The sequence below is a fragment of the Asterias amurensis genome, chromosome 14 (genome assembly GCF_032118995.1).
Source record: "Asterias amurensis chromosome 14, ASM3211899v1".
NCBI classification, from domain to species: Eukaryota; Metazoa; Echinodermata; class Asteroidea; order Forcipulatida; family Asteriidae; genus Asterias; species Asterias amurensis.
Window position 1 is genome coordinate 5,005,044 of NC_092661.1, and position 20,177 is coordinate 5,025,220.

Genomic DNA, 20,177 nt, shown 5'->3' on the forward strand with positions numbered 1-20,177 from the left:
CCTTCATCACATGCAAAGGAGAAAAATGTGTGCATTGACGCCTTGCCCTTTCAAATACAAAGCATACAGGCCTGAAAGGGGATTTGGATGTGGTTTTTTATGTTCTTAAAATAAAATTGTTGTTGTTAATGTTAGGGTTGTTCAAAGTTTGTTGTCAGGCGTCATCTTTTGTTGGCATTTTGTACATAAATGTGACGTGAGAAGGCTTAATATAATAATAAATACATGAATAGTCTAAAGTACTGCTGGTCGCACCGCCATTCTGGGCAGCTGACAGCACAAATTCATAGAAAAACTGACGCCTATTGAACTTTTTAGTGAAACAAGTGTCTTTTTACTCTTTCTCAACGATTTACACAATTTCACAGACAGGAGGTGAGCACAGCTTGAATGGACAACACCCTTTTTAGACTACAGGAAACATTTCTTGTTGAATATTTTAAACTATAGGCTACAGAAGTGATTACTAGTGCTGGGCAAATAGTGAAATTTGGTATTCGGCCAACGATCAAAAATAAACTGGATTTTCAAATATTTTTTCCACAGTACTTTTGTGCTTAAAAGTGAGCGCCACAACCGCTAGAGGGTGCTAGAGGTTTTTTTTTTTTTTGCCACTAAAGGGCACTGTTCGTTTGTGGTCGTTCGTTTGTGAATGACTGTGACCCTGTGTCAGGAAACCGGGTGAAGTATGGGCGGATAGATATTAGTTTTAGACAGTGTCACTCAGTTCATTCATAAAAATAACCGGATCTAATTTAAAGTCACCTGGAAATACAATTTTTTTCTTCAAACATTAGAGTAAGTTTGTGAACAATAAAATTATTTTTTGAGCAATTTTTGTAACGATTTATATTGTTTAAAAAACTTATAAAGTTGTTTGGGGGTGACTCCGCCTACCCCTTTTGTGACGTCAATCGAGGCAGACTTTGCCTCGATCGAACATCGAACACACAGACGTGCAAGTACGTGAAAGTCCTAGTCGTGAGTTTGTACGTTTTGAGAAAACAAAATTTCTTGCATTTTTCCGGCAATGTCGACCGGGAGTATTGCTGCTGGATGCAGCAAAACAACTAAAGATGGGGTCAGTTTGCAAAGTGGTCCGGTCCAACGTATTTTCCAGCGCTGTGCAGCAAACACTTCGAGCCGTTGTGTTTCGAGAATCCGGAATACACCACACATTTTGACATGAAGAGAAAAAGATCTTTTCTAAATTATGACACCATCCCAGTAATTTTTCCAGCTAGTGGGAAGGCGAAGAAGGTACCTGAAAGACATGACAAACCTAAAGGAGCATTTGCCTAGCGTGAAAAAAATTTGGTATTGTTTCAGCTTTGAGGGCATGTTTTTAGCTTGTCATGCTTGTGCCAAGCGTCACCATCTTGTATTGGTAATTAGAGGACTATCCGGTTTATTAAAAGGTACCAGCGCCCCTTGCGAATATCCGGTTAGGTCAAAAACCGGATTCGCGGTGACGGTTAGGAAAAACTGTTCGCCATTAAAGGAACACGTTGCCTTGGATCGGTCGAGTTGGTATTTGAAAATCGTTCTGTAACCGTTTGTTGTAAAATGTGTATGGTTAGAACGATATTGTAAAAGTAGAATACAATGATCTACACAAATATGCTTCGAAATTGCGTGGTTTTCTTTATACCCTGTCGACTAACACGGTCGGCCATTTATGGGAGTCAAAATTTTGACTCCCATAAATGGCCGACCGTGATAGTTCGCGACGTAAAAGGAAAACCGTGCAGTTTCGAGTGATACTTGTGTGGATCATTATATTCTACTTTTAAAACATCTTTCTAACCATGTGCATTTCATAACAAACGGTTTCAAACGCTTTTCAAAGACCAACTCGTCCAATCCAAGGCAACGTGTTCCTTTAACCAGATATTCAAATTATTCGCAAAGGCCTAGTGAATACTGAAATTGTGTCCCAAAAAACTTTACTCACTGCACTTTTGCGTATTTATGGGAATTAATAGCAACCCGTCCGTGTCCATGTTTTTATCAGTTTCAGATTTGACTTGCAGAATCTGAGGCAAATCTTGTTCCAACTCCATAAATTATTTTTAAATTTATCCATAAATTATTTTTAAATTTATGTAATCATCAAAATTAGTAAGCCCACTATGATTTTATTGCCATTATTATCTACCCAGCAGCAGGGCCCAATTTTATACAGCTGCTTAGCAGCCGATTTTCTGTTTACTTTACTTGAGATTTCCATTTCATAGCTGCTATTTATAACATAACAATAACATAAGCACATGAAAAGGCATTCTAACCTTCCAGTTCCAGTGCTTACTGCATGGAAATAAAATGCATCACAACTCCAAAATATGGTGAACGCGCAATATGACCGCCTAATTTTTCTGCTAACCTGGGAAATACACAAGTTTTTTTGCAGTTTGCAGCTTAATTTTTATTAGCAAATTTGCCTTTTTATGCTACAGGGTAAGTATAAAAACTTGGTTAACGTGAAGCAGCACTCGGATTAAATTGGGCCCTACCCCTAATGCTAATGTTGAGATTACTGGCAAAAATACTGTGGAAAAGTTTTCGGATAACTTTCCGTATGGCGCCACCACTTTTTCACTCATTTTTACAAAAAGGGATATGTCAATGAGGTAAATTAGATACTATATTATTTTATTTCGAATGAAAAAGTGGTGGCGCCATACGGAAACTTTTCCAAGTTTTCGTATGGCGCCACAACTTTTTCATTAGATATGAAATAATATAGTAGGCTATCTTTTTTACCTCAATGAGAAATTCCTTTTTGTAAAAATGAGTGAAAAAGTGGTGGCGCCATACTGAAAGGAAAGTTATCTAATATACTTGTTTTGTTTGTCATGTTGAACTTGAAAGTTGAATTAATAATTGAAAAGTTTTCAGCCGGATTCTGGAACTTTTTGTTTATATTCATATTTTTTAATTATTAAAGGCCTTCCTAGGTACATAATTGAACAGCTCCTTTCTAGGTTAAGGAACAACACTCAATACAGATTATGTGGCAGTGATTAAATGCCTTCCCTTGTCACTTCATGCACGCATCATTCATGCGCTGTAGATAGAAGCACACGTCACGTCAATCTTCACGTCAATGCGTCAAACTCAACTCAAACAATGACAAACGACAAAACTTAGCAACTAAATAGAAAAAACGAGGCCTAAAACACATGCATGCTGGCAACAAATCAACATGAAACAGTTCCTACCTTAGACCATGCTCGGCAAACAATGAAGATGTCTTCAAATGACACAGCACAGCCGTGCCATCTTGGGAAATTAATGCATTTTTACCTCGCTAAAGATCGCATACGGTTCGAAAACTCTGCAGAGTGTACGACAATGAATGAACTACAGTGCTGTGTGCTTTTATATTACACAACAAATCAGCGCGCAAGCCAATCATGTACACGTCATGTACATGTACAATGTATTTGTATGTAGAGGGCGCCACACAGCAGTGGACTGTTGCTAGTCTAATGCTAACCCGGAAGTATGCTTTAACTTTTTTTTTCTTGGGCCAAATTTGTGACATATAATTATGGAAAGAAAAACAAGCAAAGTTCATTTATTTTGATTGGGCACCCTAGACAATCCTTTACACCCCCAGAAAATCCACAATTCACAAGTTGTTCAAAGAGAGTATGGCTGTGGTACCTATTTCGTAATAGGAAAAACAAATAGTATTGAATTTGAAGCACGGCAACGGTGATGACGTCATTAATAACATTGATTGATTACATTTTTTTTTCAAAGTTTTTTTGTGATGTGAAAACGGGGTGCGCTCGTTGTTTGGGTCTGTATGATTTATGGTCTGAATATTAAAGGAACACGTTGCCTTGGATCGGTCGAGTTGGTCTTTGAAAAGCGTTTGTAACCGTTTTTTATAAAATGCATATGGGTAGAAAGATGTTGTTAAAGTAGAATACAATGATCCACACAAACATGCCTCGAAATAGCGTGGTTTTCCTTTTACTTCGTCGACTAACACGTCGGCCATTTATGGGGGTCAAAATTTTGACTCCCATAAATGGCCGACCATGTTAGTTCACACAGTAGAAGGAAAACCACGCAATTTCGAGGCAAACTTGTGTGGATCATTGTATTCTACTTTTAAAACATCTTTCCAACCATATGCATTTTATAAAAAACGGTTACAAACGCTTTTTTTTTTTTGACCAACTCGTCCGATCCAAGGCAACGTGTTCCTTTAAATACTGCTGCAATCAAGACGGATATAATCTGTATGAACTGATAATTTTTGTTTCTTTATCCCCCCAACACGAAAAAAAATTCGGTACCCGACAAAAAACAAAATAATAGAAGTGTGCAGAAATTTTTGTCTGATAGCGCCCTCTCTTGATCATCTAGCCAGAACGGGGGCGTGTCTTCTGACGTAGCACGCATGTTTAACCTTGAATGTAAACAAGGAAGTGTGTCACCTGATTCCTTGACGTTCATCATGTGACTAAATTATAGGCTACAGTTGTATTTTTGTAGTAAAACATTCTTCCTTCCTTCCTTCCTGTGAAGTGCAGCCTCGCATATGTGAGGATAAATGCACTGCGTGTTTGCGCATGCATCCAAGAAAAATAAGCAATCATACGATGAGCAAAGCCGTACTTTACAACAATGCATTCCTGATAAATCTACTTCTACTTCAGATAACATTTTGTCAGAGCATTCATAGCAAGGATCTAAGCAAAGCACACAGTGTCAAAAGGTAAGGTTACTCGACAGCTCCTTTTTCTAGAAATTCTATTTTTGCTCGAAATCATGATCATGTTATTGTCAATGAATGTCATATTCATTTCACAGCTGGTTGAATGGTTGAACCATTGAGGAAGATTGAACCATCATCCATGACCATGGCCATGCCGGTAGAAATAAGATTAAGATCGGCTATGTCCAAGATTAAGACTAGACTGTAGTGTAGAGACTTTAGAGTAGTATTTACTCAACTAGGGCCTAGGCCCTAGGCCTAGCCCAGGTTGGACTCCTCCATTGGTGCAGTGGCACTGACTGATGTCCTACCAGAGCTAGGCCTAGGCCTAGGCCTAGCCTAGCTCTGCTCACTCTTGGTCTTTTTCCGTAATTCATCGATGGTGTTTCTGATCAGCAGAGTGTGGGTTCGAATCCCCAGCCATGACAGTTACTAATACAAGTGTTCTTAAGAAAGACACTTACCCATTGCTTCGTCCTTCGGATGGGACGTAAAGCGGTTGGTCCCATGTGTTGTGGAAATACATGTAAAAGAACCCAGTGCACTTATCGTAAAGAGAAAGGGGTTCGCCCTGGTGTTCCTGGCTGGATTGGCAGCATATTGCACCACAGCACCTTGTAAACCAATGGTGCTAAGGATGTCTTATATCTCAAACTTCGTCCCACTCCTTGCAGTACCTGGCGCTTTGTATCCGTGGGCAAAGGGCGCGTTATATATGGTTATTAAATATTATTATTATTATTATTATTATGAATTGCCAGGCTGGTGCCAAATCGGCCAGCAATGGTACCACACCAGTCCTAGCCTAGCCAGTTTGACTCGTCCAGTGCATACATTACTTTACAACCCGATCAATAAAATACATAGCCGAGGTTGGTTGCGATGGCCATTGGGAGGGAGGGTTACGTTTTCACAACTAAGGTTGAACAACGCAATGGTGGCACTGACATATCTCCTACCAGCAAGACCAGGGCTACTTTTTCTACCTATAGCCCCATCAATAGTGCCAATACGCTGGACCCCCTCCCCTTCTAGAGGGAGACCAGCATATTGGCACTATTGATGGGGCTTTAAGACCCAGCAGCTGAGGCGCTATACTCGTTTTTTTTCTCTCAAAATGTTGTCATTATCCACCGATAATGACAACATTTTGAGAAAAAAGGAGTACAGCAAACCAGTTACTGGGTCTAGGTGGGGCTACTTTATAGAAGTACAGTTTCCTACCAGGGCTACACAGTAAAGTTAGCCCACCTTGTTGGGCTGATGTGCTATGACTCTCTTTTATGACATCGATCTTCTTATAGTCGCTGTGTTGGCTGGAATGGCTAGTTTTATAACATGATATAACATCTTTCCAGGCCTGATAAAGCACAGAGGTAACGGAGGCGATAGTGCCCATCAGTTAACAGTAGAAATTAACAATTTTCTCATAAGAGTGCCCATTACCAAGGAGAAAATACCTTGGTGTCCTTGCCCTTTCAAAAACGTAGCATAAAGGCCTGCCAAACATATTATTTTATTTCATAAAAAATGCTTTTTAAAGCCCAACAGGCTAGCACCTGATCCCAACGCAATGTGTCCCCTTAAAGATTTGGTTTTCTTCACTTTAATGTTGTTCCACTATTAATTCGAGGCATATATGCATCACGACGTGTGCCCAATTCCGTGCTCTCGTGGTTGGGTTCATCCAAGGTGAAAGGGGGAGGGGGAATGTTTTTTACCCTAACCCAACCCCAACCTTTCCCAACCCACAATTGTCAATCCTACCCCTAACCCTCCCCTAACCCTACCCCATCCCCCTACCCCACCCTACCCCTAACCCTGCATTCTAATCCTATCCCTACCCCAAACCCTCACCCCCCTCCCCCGCGAATCCAGTCACCCGTGGTACACGGCATAAGTGTGCATTATTGTTGTGGCTTCACCCGTATGAAGCCACACATCCATGCCATTGTATTGTGCATGGTTGTGGCACATAATTGGGCTTCATATGTCGGTTCGTATATATCTCACTAATTCAGAAACCTGCCCAATTTTGGTGCATAGGCATGACAGTTTATTTCTGATTATATCCTTTATAGTGAGTTTGGAAACACAAGGCATAATATGGCTAGTCAGGGGACAATGGTTGGAGGATTGGGTGATATTAATCCAGCTACTGAAGAAGTACAGGGCTACATTGATGAGGTAATGAAATAAGTGTGATGCCGAGTTAAGTTGCCTTCCAAACAATAATATTTTTCTGTTGTGTCCTGAAATCTTGAAAACTATGCTTATTGCTTTTCTTTGACTCTGACAGTATTTCAGATTGAAATTCATACTATTTCTCTGGAGGATTAAAAGCGTTATTTCTAATCCTGTATTTTAAAAAACTGACAGGTTACACACCCAAGTTCTGACACCCAAAGCATTTTCCTAACCCTTATCCTGACCCTAACCTCACATAATAACCCAAACCCTAGTGTGTATCACAATGTGTTATTGGGTGTCAGAACATACATGAAGATCAGTAACCAACTGAAATGACCCAACTGAAGTTGTACCAGTCTGTTCATGACATTTTTGTTCTTATCATGAAAGAAGTTCATCAGGCTGGTAAAATATCAACTTATTACAAAACACAGCCAATTCCCACGTAATTTTTGTTTACGTTTCTACTAGTGACTAGTCATCCTCAGAACGAGGCACCACCAGTCGGTTGGTGGTGCGGTTTCCTGCTACGGCCACTGGATGGGGTCCCATAATGTGTGAGAGTTCAGACCCTCCCTCGAGAGTTGATCGTTGTCTCCTTATCCATAAACTTTCTTGACGAGGGAGGGTACGAACTCTCACACATAATGGGACCCCCTCATACCCCAAATTCCACCCCAGGGGAGGACACAATCAGCCAAACCACCATCCAGTGGCCGTAGCAGGCAACAGCGCCACCAACCGACTGGTAGTGCCTCGTTCTGAGGATGACTAGTGATACTAGTCGAAACGTAAACAAAATTACGCGAGTATTGGATGTGTTTTGTAGAAAAATCATTTAATTTTTGTTCTTGTATTGAATTACGATACAGGTAAAACTCAAGGTAGAGGAAGCAGTTGGGAGAACTCTTGGCACCTACACAGCCACTGTGTACAGAACTCAACTTGTTAATGGAACCAACTATTTTGTAAAGGTAATATGCGTATTCAGATTCCTCTATTGACCCCTTGCAATATGATGTCACATTCTTTTAACTATTAATACACATTAGTTTTGTAATTATTTGCTACATTCCCTCTGCCAATTGATCTTCTTGACGAACACTTTACTGGAGTGCTGTAAAGGCCTACATCCTTGTCTGATATTATTTGCTACATTCCCTCTGCTGATTGATATTCTTGACCAATACTTTACAGGAGTGCTGTGAAGGCCTACATCTTTGTCCAATATTATTTGCTACACTCCCTCTGCCGGTTGATCTTCTTGACCAATACTTTACTGATGTGCAGTAGGCCTACATCTATGTCGTATTGTCCTACTCCTTGTTTGTGTATCTTGTTTTTCTTCATTTGGTGTGTAATATACAAACTAAAATTCTAACTTACAATGAATATCTCTAAGCTATGCACATGGGGGTCTTTACTCAACAAGCTTTGCTTTTTGGAGACCCCTACCACTTATAGTTACCTTCTAATCTGTGAACTATGTACTATTTGATTGAGTGGAAATGAAGTATTGTTTGATTGATTGATTGACTGATTGATTGATTGAATGATTGATTGATTAATAAAGCTTTGATAATATTAATGTTGCGTTAATCTAATTAACAGGTTGATGTTGGAGGCAATAAGTTCGTCCATGTACGCCTTCACAGGACATTTAGTGGTGAAGTAACGTTTGCAAGCTGTCAGGATGACAAGACTAAAGATGATGAGTTGACCTACTTTTGAAGCCTGGGTCTAGCAGAATCCAGCGATCACCTGCATCACTCTAAGAACTTGTCTTTCAACAATAATCCCTCACCAAATCAAACATCAAATAAGCCATTTGCTTGTTATATTTGAATAATATCCGCTGGTAAAATGACGTGCTTCATCACAAGTTACCACTTAAATTTGAATTCCTCAGACTAACGAGACAGTTGCTATGTCACATGATTAGGGGCAAGCTTTTGCGTAGTTACGTAAGAGACGTTGAACACACATACACAATTCTGAATGGATGTGTATGGCACAATGGTACCAGGGTCTGCTCATCTGGAGGTTGCTATAGATGGATTGCAATACGCGTCATCGACCGCCATCTTTGATGTGTTAACAAGGGACAAGTTCAAGTACACAGGGTGTACGCGCTGCGTGTGCACTTTTCCCTTGTTAATACATCAAAGATGGCGGTCATTGACGCGTTTTGCAATCCATCTATACAAAAGCTTTCCCGAAACCATTTGACATAGCAACTGTCTCTATAGTCTAAAGAATTCAAATGTAAGTGGTACTAAGCAAGTCATTGTACCAGACATTATTCAAATCTAACTCGCATTGGCATATAGCATCTCTTGAATGACAACATTTTTTGATGTTTAAACCATGAGAGACCGTAGCTGCCACAAGCGGCTTGTAAAATAATGCACCTACCAGCCACAAAGTGGCTGCAAAATCCGACACAGCTTCTATTCACAAAAAGAGGTCAAAGTAAGCATAATGTATATTGATCCAATCGTGAACTTTTGTATTGTGAAATATTACATAAACTAGTTTTTCATAAACACTTTGTACTTTCCTTGTAATTTATAAGCAAATGTTTCACATGTTATTTCTAACAGTTTTTCAATAAAAAGTTTCTCACAGTCCAGTCACTGTGTAGAAAAAGTGAGCCAAATATAAAATAGAAGTATTATGTGCATATCAACTGTAAAGGTGTGTTACTTCAGTACTTGAAATAATATGAAACATGCAGACTGCTGAGAAAAATAGTGGAGCGAGTTTGTGTGGAGTGGGCCTGACATACAGTGGAATAGTCACATTTATACATGTATGCATTTTATTGCGTAGACTTGATTCAAGTCTTCTATCGTGGTTATTCTCTGCATCTCAGCCACGAAAAAAGCCCCCCGCATTATTAGCTATCACATGCCCTAACGCGCTGCTCGTAGGCTAAATGACGAAGGTTGATCACAAGAAGGCGCCGTTTGTAGCGCTGTTTGTAGCGGCTATCAGGAAGACTAAAAAAAGCCACCATCCAAGACTTGGAACCAAGTCTATGCATTACGTTGTCCACATTCTCCACGCAGGGGGGCAGGAATCCCCATAATGATTAAAAAAGAAGGCCCAAACTCTCCGCATAGGGAGTCTAGTTACTTTCCTTCGTAACTGTACAAACAGAATTGCAAAAAAGGAGACAGTTTGTGTTCTTAGTTTTTTTTAATTATTTTATCATGAAATCAAACAAAGTTTCATGCCTCACCATAGGTGGCTCAGGATGGTAGAGGGCAGCAAACATACCAAGTTCTTTTCCAATCTTTAAGCCGCCCTCAGGTCGACCTTGCGTCTACAAAAAACAGTCGGTGACTGACTTTCCAGGATCACACTGCGCATGAGCCAAGACCATCGGGAACTTTTCAGTCGCCTATTATTTATGACCTGAGCGTAACTGCGATGATTTTAAGACCATCTGAAACAGTCGCCGCTCGGAAAAAAATAACACGCGCAAGAGTATAACAATTTCAACTTGTACGCCGTGATCCCGACTGTCGGGAACCAATCACAAGCGCACGATTTCTCAGTTGTTGTGACCTGAGCATATTTTGTCTGCACCTTACCGATGGTTTGTTGCGGGCGCACGAAAATCAAAGGTCGACCTGAGGCCGGCTTTCAAGAGCATCCACACTTTCTATCTTACATAAGTAAACACGCGCATCAGTATTTGAAACTTTCTAATGGAACATACCGGCAGTCCACAGGAACAGCCCTTGTGCACGCGCTGGATACTTATCCAATCCAATCAGAACATTCCTACCATTCTTACTTTTGAGTCGCCTCACTGGTAATAGCTACACAAAATGCCAATTTTACACTTCAGTGAATATGAGAATATTTGAAACTTTCCAGTGGATTGATTTGGCACTCCAACGAAATAGCCTATGTGCACGAACTGGGATTCTTATCCAATCAAATGAGAACAGTCCTACCATTCGGATGATTCCTTCTTTTGAGGCGCTCCCCAATGTTAATAGTTACTCAAAATTCCACAAATGAATCGATCCATCGTGTCATCATTTCTGCCTCTCCTGACTGATGTCACTCTCGAGTTTTTCCACCTCTCGTTCGATCCCAGTCCGTAAATTCTCTGGCAGTTTCCACTGCTGTAGGAGGTCCATGCGTTTGTAGTCTGGTAGCCACCATGTTTTACCTTGTGCTACGAGTTCTTCTTTGACGTTGGAGAAATCTACACCCTGTAGCTCCGCCCTCTCCCAGCGTTTGTACCACGGCCTCGGCTTCAGTTTGACCTGATGGGAGACCAAGAAAGCATTCAGGATTTGCAATCATTTTCTAGAGTGATATTCTTCCTAATATGGTCTAATTTTTTTTTCTTCTTACAAATTTGTGATTAAGCAGCCTGAAATGTCGAAGCCTACACAATCTTAAACTGAGGCCTGGAATTCCACGCAAAAGGCTAGAATTTCAAGAAAATATGCAGCTAAGATCATTGGCATTTTTAGCTTAAATTTGGACTGGAATGGGACTTTTTATACATTAAATATGCAGGCCCAGAATATGTAATTCTAGGCCTCCATTGCCCCTGGTCTTTGCCTTGGTGTCCCTCAAAAATTTCCCATTGACTTTATTACTTGATTTTCCAATGGAAGTGCCCTTTAGAAGATTAAATTCCAGGCCAGGTCAAAACATGTGGGCTAGTGAAAAACCTGCGGGCGATCAACAATTTTGGTTGACTCACGCGACGGGCTATTGAAAAAAAACGGAAACCCCTGATTTGGGCTGTCAACCCAATCAACTGTCATCAGGGGCACCTGGGGCTGATCTGAAACACAACAGCTCATGTGCGGTGCTGTGCACTTGACCGCTCAGCCACAACACCTACATTTTTAGACTATACATTATAAGACAAGTGTCTGGTGTCCTACCTTGATATCATTGATGGGTACTGGTTTGCCAGGGGGGTGTTTGATAGGCACCATGTTAGGATCGATGGTGCTGTATTCCGGCAGAGCATCCTGTAGATATTTCAAGTCGCTGTCTAACCTCTTCTCTAACTTCAACATCTCAACCTTCTGGATGAGTGGGTTGTATAACTCAAAACAAATTTCAACTCCTGGGAATTATAAAGAAAGTAAAAAAGATGGGTGCACATGATTAAAAAAAATAAAACAAATTCTAAATTGTGATTGATTTTTTGTTTTAAATGAGGGTTGGAGGAAATTACAGGTGCATATAAATGTCCACCCTAAGTTTGTCAACAAAATGTGTGCAGATAAACACATCATCGAATGATAAGTTTTTATACAATTTTTGTATTGAGATATCGCCCAACATCACAAGGCCAGAAAGTCACATCAAGGTGCAAGCTACACTGTAACTGATTTGGGCTTTCAACCCAACCCAGGGGCACCTGGGACTCGGACAGGGTTACCCCTTTCACAGTCCGTAGGGATGAAGGCAAGGGTATCATCCACTAGGAACCTGGCTGGTACAGCAGAAAGCACAACCTCCCAACTTCAAGTGGATAAGAAACAAGAGTATTAATGTGGAAGCGCGTGGCTGAGCCGTTAAGAGCACCGATTTCAAACTCTGGTGTTTCTGATCAGCGGAGTGTGGGTTCGAGTCTCAGTTGTGTCCTTAAGCAAGACACTTAACCATTGCTTCGTCCTTCGGAGTGGACGTAAAGCCATTGGTCACAGGTGTTGCATGTAAAAGAACCCAGGGCACTTGTAGATAAGAGAAGGGGTTTGCCCAGGTGTTCCTGGCTGGATTGGCAGCATATTGCGCCACAGCACCTTGTAAACCATTACATGGTGCTTAAGGATTAGGTCTTACATGTATATTTCAAAATTCGCCCCACTCCTTGCAGTAAAAATACCTGGCGCTTTGTATCCTTTGGCAAAAGGCGCGTTATAAATACGGTTATTATTATTATTAGAGTGTCATGGCCGAGTGGTTAAGAGTATCGGATTCAAGTTCTGGTGCAGTCACCGGAGTGTGGGTTCGAATCCCGTATGTGACACTTGTGTCCTTGAGCAAGATACTTTACTATAATTGCTTCTCTTCACCCAGGGGTAAATGGGTACCTGCGAGGGTAGAGGTTGACATTGTGTTAGTGAAAAAGCCACAAGCGCCTTATAGGCAGCTCAGGGCTGTATACTCCACAGGGAGCTGAGAAACATTAAAGGGATGTTATTGGCCCTATGACCAGGGCACTAATGTACATGTAGTGCGCATTTGATACGGTTATTGTGAAATACGCTATAAAAGAATTTGTTATTATTACTATTATTATTATTTTAAAGCTACTCTTTGGCAAGCTAATATCCAGGCTCTAGAAGAGGGAAACCAATATCCAAACATGAACTTACCTAAATCGTTAATGACGTTGCGAAGAATGAATGTAGCTCCCAGCCCATAGCCACCTCTTCTTGTACAAATACCAACAAATCGGTTGGATTTACCCTTTGCATATCTGTCCGCTGTTGTCACTGCCATTATGCTGCCTAAGAAAACACACAAATTAACAATAGTTTACAAAGAGTTTTAAAGGTAGTGGACACTATTGGTAATTACTCGAAATAATTATTAACATAAAACCTTACTTGGTGATGGGTAATGGGGAGAGGTTGACAGTATAAAAACCGCTCCCTCTGAAGTGACATAGTTTAAGAGAAAGAAGTCGTTTTCCATGAATTTGATTTTGAGACCTCAGATTTAGAATTTGAGGTCTCGAAATCAACAATCTAAAAGCACACAACTGCGTGTGACAAGGATGTTTTTTTCTTTCATTATTGTCTCGCAACGTCGACGACCAATTGAGCTCAAATTTTCACAGGTTTGCTATTTTATGCATGTTGAGATACACCAACTGAGAAGACTAGTCTTTGACAATTACCGGTAGTGTTCAGGGTCTTTAAATCATTACACAAGACATATTTTTATGTCTACCAGACGGATTAGCTTTAAGCTGTGTACAAATCGTGCCTGCAGAAAGTCCAGGCTGTATGGCTCTTTTGTAAACATGTGATATAAGAACTTAAAAGTTATCGTCAACTTACCAACATAGAATTCAGGGATATCGATGACTTTCCTTCTCTTGTAGCAATCCTGTCTCTCTAAGTAATCTAGGAGTTTTGACCGTGTTCCCATCGGCGGCAATAACTCTGGACTTGTAAAGCGCTCTCTTATCTCACCGTACCCACTGCCATCGTCGTCATGTGTAAACTCGTGCTTCTTATCGGCTGTAGTTTCTGCAATGGTGATGTCATCTACCGATGTGGCGAAATTGCGTTTACCAGCACCTGCTGTGGATATAAAAATTTAAAGTTAGTTCAGGCCTACATGAAGAAGAAATAAATTATTCATTTTGGTTTTACATATACACTGATGTGTGTTAGCACTGTGTATACTCAGTACTTTCCAGAGATCTGTGGAAAAAAAGTCAAAGGCATATTACTCGGGTGGGATTTTTGAACGTAAGAATTTTGCAATTCTAGAGCAGTGTCACACCAACTAGACCACCGAGATTGCCTGGTAGCTAGAGGCAGTTAGAATCGTATGTTTTAGTACTAGCAGTGGGTACTGCAACGATATTTATTTTTGTTTTACCCATACATTGAATGATTGATGTGTGTACAACACAACTCTGTAAAAAAATACTAATAATAGTAGTAGAAATGTGTTATTTCTGCATGCTGTTGTTTATTAAACGTTTTAGGGGTGCTCCCCCTCCCTCCCCCTCTGACCTGACGATGACACTGCTGACCATGCTGACCCTGACAGCATGCAGGACAGGCTTGTTTTCCCTTTTTAAGAAAAATTTAAACTTGGCCAGAACTTCACTACAGAAACAGAAGAGCCCCCTAACCATGAAGGTGGCCCTAACCAACCAAACATTATGTGCACCTCTTTGAGCACCCTAGCCCCCACTGTTGTTGTGGCCAATCGAGAATTCAGTTTGGCCACAAAACAATGTGCTACCCCCCCCCCCCCCGCCCTACCCCCCCCCCGCCCTACCCCCCCCCCCCCCCGCCCTACCCCCCGCCCCCGTACATTTTTACCCGACAACAAACACGCAGCCGGCTGAGTATTTAAAAGACGAGTTTCCACCAACGAATTACTTACAAAAAGGACAACAACACATATGTAATCTTCCACTTACCAACCGAGACATGTTTATGAAGAGAACCAGCTCTACCGGCCAATCTTAAACTCGATCCAGCCCGCAATAAACACGAAGTTCGCACCAGAACACATGCAGACGTCGTGGCCGCCATGATGGATTTGGGGTTTTGTATAGCGCCCTCTGCTGTTTGCTTTTGTAACACTGTATTTTCATAACCCAAGCTAAATATAGTCAAATCTTTAAAACAGTGTTTACAGGGAGGAGGATCCAATTGCCAACCAAAATTGCACCGAACCATTTTTGACACAGCCAAGAAAGAGAAGAAAAAAAGTATTTTTACCATTAGTTAAAATGGATAAATGGATAAATTTCTGACATAGGTCCAAACCAATTGTGACAAAATTTTAAAGGACTAGTGTTAAAATGACCTTTGGTAATCCCTGAAGGTACCAAAATGTCTGCGCTTATAATATGCTAGGCTCGTGTGGGTGAATACCTACTTGAAGAAACTAAGGCTCCCCGTGGGCCTAAAAGGCTCCTCGTGAGCCTAGAAGGCTCCCCGTGAGCCTAAGGCTACCCGTGAGCCTAAAAGGCTCCCCGTGGGCCTAAAAGGCTCCCCGTGGGCCTAAAAGGCTCCCCGTGGGCCTAAGGCTCCCCGTGAGCCTAAAAGGCTTCCCGTAAGCCTAAAAGGCTCCCCGTGGGCCTAAAAGGCTCCCCGTGGGCCTAAGGCTCCCCGTGAGCCTAAAAGGCTCCCCGTAAGCCTAAAAGGCTCCCCGTGGGCCTAAAAGGCTCCCCGTAAGCCTAAAAGGCTCCCCGTGGGCCTAAGGCTACCCGTGGGCCTAAAAGGCTCCCCGTGGGCCTATAAGGCTCCCCGTGAGCCTAAAAGGCTCCCCGTGGGCTTAAAAGGCCCTTCCGTGGGCCTAAGGCTACCCATGAGCTTAAAAGGCTCCCCGTGGGCCTAAAAGGCTCCCCGTGGGCCTAAAAGGCTCCCTGTGAGCTTAACAGGCTCCCCGTGGGCCTAAAAGGCTCCCCGTGAGCTTAAAAAGCTCCCCGTGGGCCTAAAAGGCTCCCCGTGAGCTTAAAAGGCTCCCCGTGGGCATAAAAGGCTCCCCGTGGGCCTAAAAGGCTCCCTGTGAGCTTAACAGGCTCCCCGTGAGCCTAAAAGGCTCCCCGTGGGCTTAAAAGGCTCCCCGTGGGCCTAAAAGGCTCCCCGTGAGCTTAAAAAGGCTCCCCGTGGGCCTACATGTAAATTGCTACCCGTGGGCCTAAAAGGCTCCCCGTGAGCCTATAAGGCTCCCCCGTGGGCCTAAGGCTACCCGTGGGCCTAAAAGGCTCCCCGTGAGCTTAAAAGGCTCCCCCGTGGGCCTAAAAGGCTCCCCGTGAGCCTAAAAGGCTCCCCGTGGGCCTAAGGCTCCCCGAGGGCCTAAAAGGCTCCCCGTGAGCCCAAGGCTCCCCGTGAGCCTCATGTAGACGATACCCATGCCTAAATCCTTACAGACTATGAAGGAGGTAGCGCTAGCCCTGTTTCAGAGCCCAAGAGTTGTTGGCAATGTGTCCCCGGTGACAGTTAATTTGGGCCGATAGCCCAAATCAGTTATTATGTAGCCCTCTTGACGTGGCCATGGACAGCCACGCGAGTTGGGCAATATATTTAAAAATTAAACCAACAAATCAACCAAAATACAAATGGCTGTAAATGTACAGTGTTTTATTTCACAAAATTACAGTAATACATGTAAGGTGACCTATGTATATGGTAAGACCTTGTATAATACAAACGCCCCGTATGTTATTTTATGAAATAAAGTGTAACAATGGTTCTATTCGATCCAAAACAAATACCCTCCTAGCTTGGTAAGAATGCATCCAAAACTACATCCATAAAAACAAAGGGATCTTAGATATTGTACACATGCTTTAAGTTTTAATTATTATTGGACCCACAGGCATGACAGGGGGTTGAAGGGGTCAATTTCACAAAGAGTTGGGACTAGTCTTAACTTAGGAACAGTCCTAGGAGATATTAAAAACTTAACGCTAGCGAGTAACTCGTCCTAACTCGAGATAAGACTAGTCATTTAACTCTTTGTGAAATCCACCCTATGTCTTATAATCCAAAGAAATTGTTTTTACAAACACAAACAAATCCCCCATGAGACATGTAATCTTCAGTAAAGATGTTCATTTTACCAATTCCAATGTATGGGTGAAAAATGGAGAACAAAATATTCACACGTCAGTTAAGATCACCACCTACACTAGTGGCTTCATCAGACTGGCAAATCACAGCTGTTTTTTCTCCGAGTTTATAATTATCATGAGGCTGCCGTTGATTTCACAAAACTCTTCCTAACTTAAGACTAATCTTAGAACTTAGGACGAGTCCCAACCCTGCAATGTAGCATGCAGACCTTAAGATTAATCCTAAGTTAGGAAGAGTAACTCGTCCTAACTCGAGATAAGACGAGTCCTAACTCTTTGTGAAATCGACGGCTGGTTCATAGAGCTATATTATATAGCTCTATGGGCTGGTTGTAAATCAAGCCACTAATGTTGTAATAGCGGTGAAACGCAGTGAACATTTGTGAGTTTGTTCTCCATTTTTGACCTATATATTAAAATTAGTAAAATAAACATCTTTACTGAAGTATTAATATATGGACATTCCTACTTCTAAAGAGTCTATTCAAGGACATAATCTTGTTTTCCTAATCACTAGAAAATGCCTAAACAGGAAAGAAATGGTAACACTTTACATTACAGTTTCTAAGATATGCTGCAAGAATAAGGCTAGATTTCAAATAGCAGTTCTGAGTTAAAGACACTGGACACTATTGGTAATAATTGTCAAAGACCAGTCTTCTCACTTTGTGTATCTCAACATACGCATAAAATAACAAACCTGTGAAAATTTGAGCTCAATCAGTCGTCGAAGTTGCGAGATAATAATGACAGAAAAATAACCTTGTCACATGAAGTTCTGTGCTGTCAGACGCTTGATTTCGAGCCCTCAAATTCTAAATTTGAGGTCTCAAAATCAATTTCGTGGAAAATTACTTCTTTCTCGAAAACTACTTACTTCAGAGGGAGCTGTTTCTCACAGTGCCTCTTACCATCAACCTCTCCCCATTACTCGTTACCACGTGAGGTTTAATGCTAATAATTATTTTGAGTAATATATACCGATAGTGTCTACTGCCTTTAAACAATAATGTTGGTTTTACTCGTACACCGATGTGTCTTATTGCTGTATACTCACTAGGCTACTTTCAAGAGTTCTGTGGATAAAAACCAAAGACATATAACTGGAGTGGAATTCGAACCCATGACCTTAGCAATTCTAGAACAGTGGCTTACATGAACCAACTAGAAATGTTGACAGGTCCACCTTTTTGGAACCCCTGGAGTTATAGATTTCAGTTTGGCCAACATTCCTTGGAATGTTTTCTACTTTACGTTTGTTCAGATTTAAAAGCTTTTGCAACCTCGAACATTTTAAAAAAGGTCTTACTTTACGACTTTTGGTCATTTCATGTTAAATCTAATTAAAAACAAAATAAAAAAATTAAAAATTATTAATTGTTTTTCAATTTGTATTATGTTTTTTGGCATATGCATGCATGGGAGCGAAACCCTGAGCTCATTTAAAAGTCCAACAGCACCTTATTCTGAATTTACATCTTCTGAACGAGAAATAAACACAACAGTCGTATTGGTAATTTTGATTGTAATGTAATACTGATTAAAAAATAAACTGATAAAGCGGTGTATGAATAAAAAAATACTTAAATGGCTAAAAGACGGTATCTAATCAATTAAATCAATTAAATTGAACAGTTAAAATAAATAAGCAAACATAAACAGATGGAGAAAAAAAAGAGTATGAATTGTAGAAGATATTATGGCCATGTACGAAACGGCGACTTCTGCTACAGCTATGGCTAGATCGTGCGTCTGCCTATTCCTCAACACTTGAAGACAGGCGGATCTAGCCGTAGTTGTAGTCGTTTCGGACATAGACTGAGTCAGGGAAGGTACATGCTTGGTAATTACTCAAAACAAATATTAACTTAAAAACTGACTTGGTAACGAGCATTGGAGAGATGTTGATAGTATAAAACATTGTCGGAAACGACTCCCTCTGAAGTAATGTGGTTTTTGAGAAAGAGGTAATTTCTCACTAAAATAACAAAAGACTTCTAGCTACTGTCTTTTATTCCTATCTGAAAGCACACAAATTCGTCCAACAAGGACAACAACTTGGATGACCAATTGAGCCCAAATTTTTACAGGCTTGTTATTTTATGCTTCTAATGGGATACACCAAGTGAGAAGACTGGTCTTTGACAATTTACCAAACGTGTACAGTGCCTTTAAGTAAGAACAACTAAAATAGTGTTTTTGTAAAACAAATCAAAATCAACAGACTTCAAAAAAAGGTGTTTGGTTTAGAAAATAAAAAATTTAAATATATTGGAGAGTATTTCAGTGGTCCATCCAAATACTAAAAAAATGGCAATAGTTTGGGAGATTCACAACTTTGGTATGAGTCAGAGAGATTTTTATTTCCTAGAAGACAGTCAACATTAAAGGAACACGTTGCCTTGGATCGGTCGAGTTGGTCTTTGAAAAGCGTTTGTAATCGTTTGTTATAAAATGCATGTTAGAAAGATGTTATAAAAGTAGAATATAATGATCCACACAAGTAGCACGCGAAATTGCATGGTTTTCCTTTTACCTCGTCGACAAACACGGTCGGCCATTTATGGGAGTTAAATTTTGGACTCCCATAAATGGCCGACCGTGTTAGTTCGCAAAGTAAAAGGAAAACCACGCAATTTCGAGGCAAATGTGTGTGGATCATTGTATTCTACTTTTAAAACATCTTTCTAACCATATGCATTTTATAACAAACGGTTTCAAACGCTTTTCGAAGACCAACTCGACCGATCCAAGGCAACGTGTTCCTTTAAGTGAATAACTCTTGTAATAGAATGTGAGTTTTACGTGTTCCCAATCCTTTTTTTTAGTCTTTAAATTACGTGAATGGGCTCTTTAATGGGGCTAAAATTCCAAAAATATGTCTAGCAGTCTTTAAACAAATTCCCCCAAAACAGATTACTAGAG

The 20,177-nt window shown here is 40.9% G+C and overlaps 3 protein-coding genes across 4 annotated transcripts in view; 1 reads left to right on the forward strand and 2 right to left on the reverse strand.

Annotated features, from left to right (window-relative positions):
- Nucleotides 1-3,368, reverse strand: part of LOC139946958 (serine/threonine-protein kinase 40-like) — a 38,532-nt gene extending 35,164 nt beyond the window's left edge. For both annotated transcript variants that reach the window (XR_011787300.1, XM_071944748.1), the window contains exon 1: nucleotides 3,222-3,368. The gene's annotated coding sequence lies outside the window, so the exon portion shown is untranslated. The remainder of the gene's footprint in view (nucleotides 1-3,221) is intronic.
- Nucleotides 3,369-4,461: 1,093 nt separating this feature from the next.
- LOC139947270 (cystatin-A2-like) lies at nucleotides 4,462-9,020 on the forward strand. The gene is made up of 4 exons (XM_071945158.1): nucleotides 4,462-4,735; nucleotides 6,817-6,922; nucleotides 7,798-7,899; nucleotides 8,537-9,020. Exons 1-4 carry the CDS (start codon nucleotides 4,590-4,592, stop codon nucleotides 8,654-8,656), a joined length of 474 nt encoding a protein of 157 aa, XP_071801259.1. The 5' UTR covers nucleotides 4,462-4,589; the 3' UTR covers nucleotides 8,657-9,020.
- A 1,137-nt stretch (nucleotides 9,021-10,157) lies between these two features.
- On the reverse strand, nucleotides 10,158-15,212 carry LOC139947268 (large ribosomal subunit protein bL19m-like). The gene is made up of 5 exons (XM_071945157.1): nucleotides 15,087-15,212; nucleotides 13,984-14,229; nucleotides 13,294-13,428; nucleotides 11,848-12,035; nucleotides 10,158-11,211 (listed from the first exon to the last, which is right to left on the reverse strand). Exons 1-5 carry the CDS (start codon nucleotides 15,199-15,201, stop codon nucleotides 10,978-10,980), a joined length of 918 nt encoding a protein of 305 aa, XP_071801258.1. The 5' UTR covers nucleotides 15,202-15,212; the 3' UTR covers nucleotides 10,158-10,977.
- Between the last annotated feature and the right edge of the window lie 4,965 nt (nucleotides 15,213-20,177).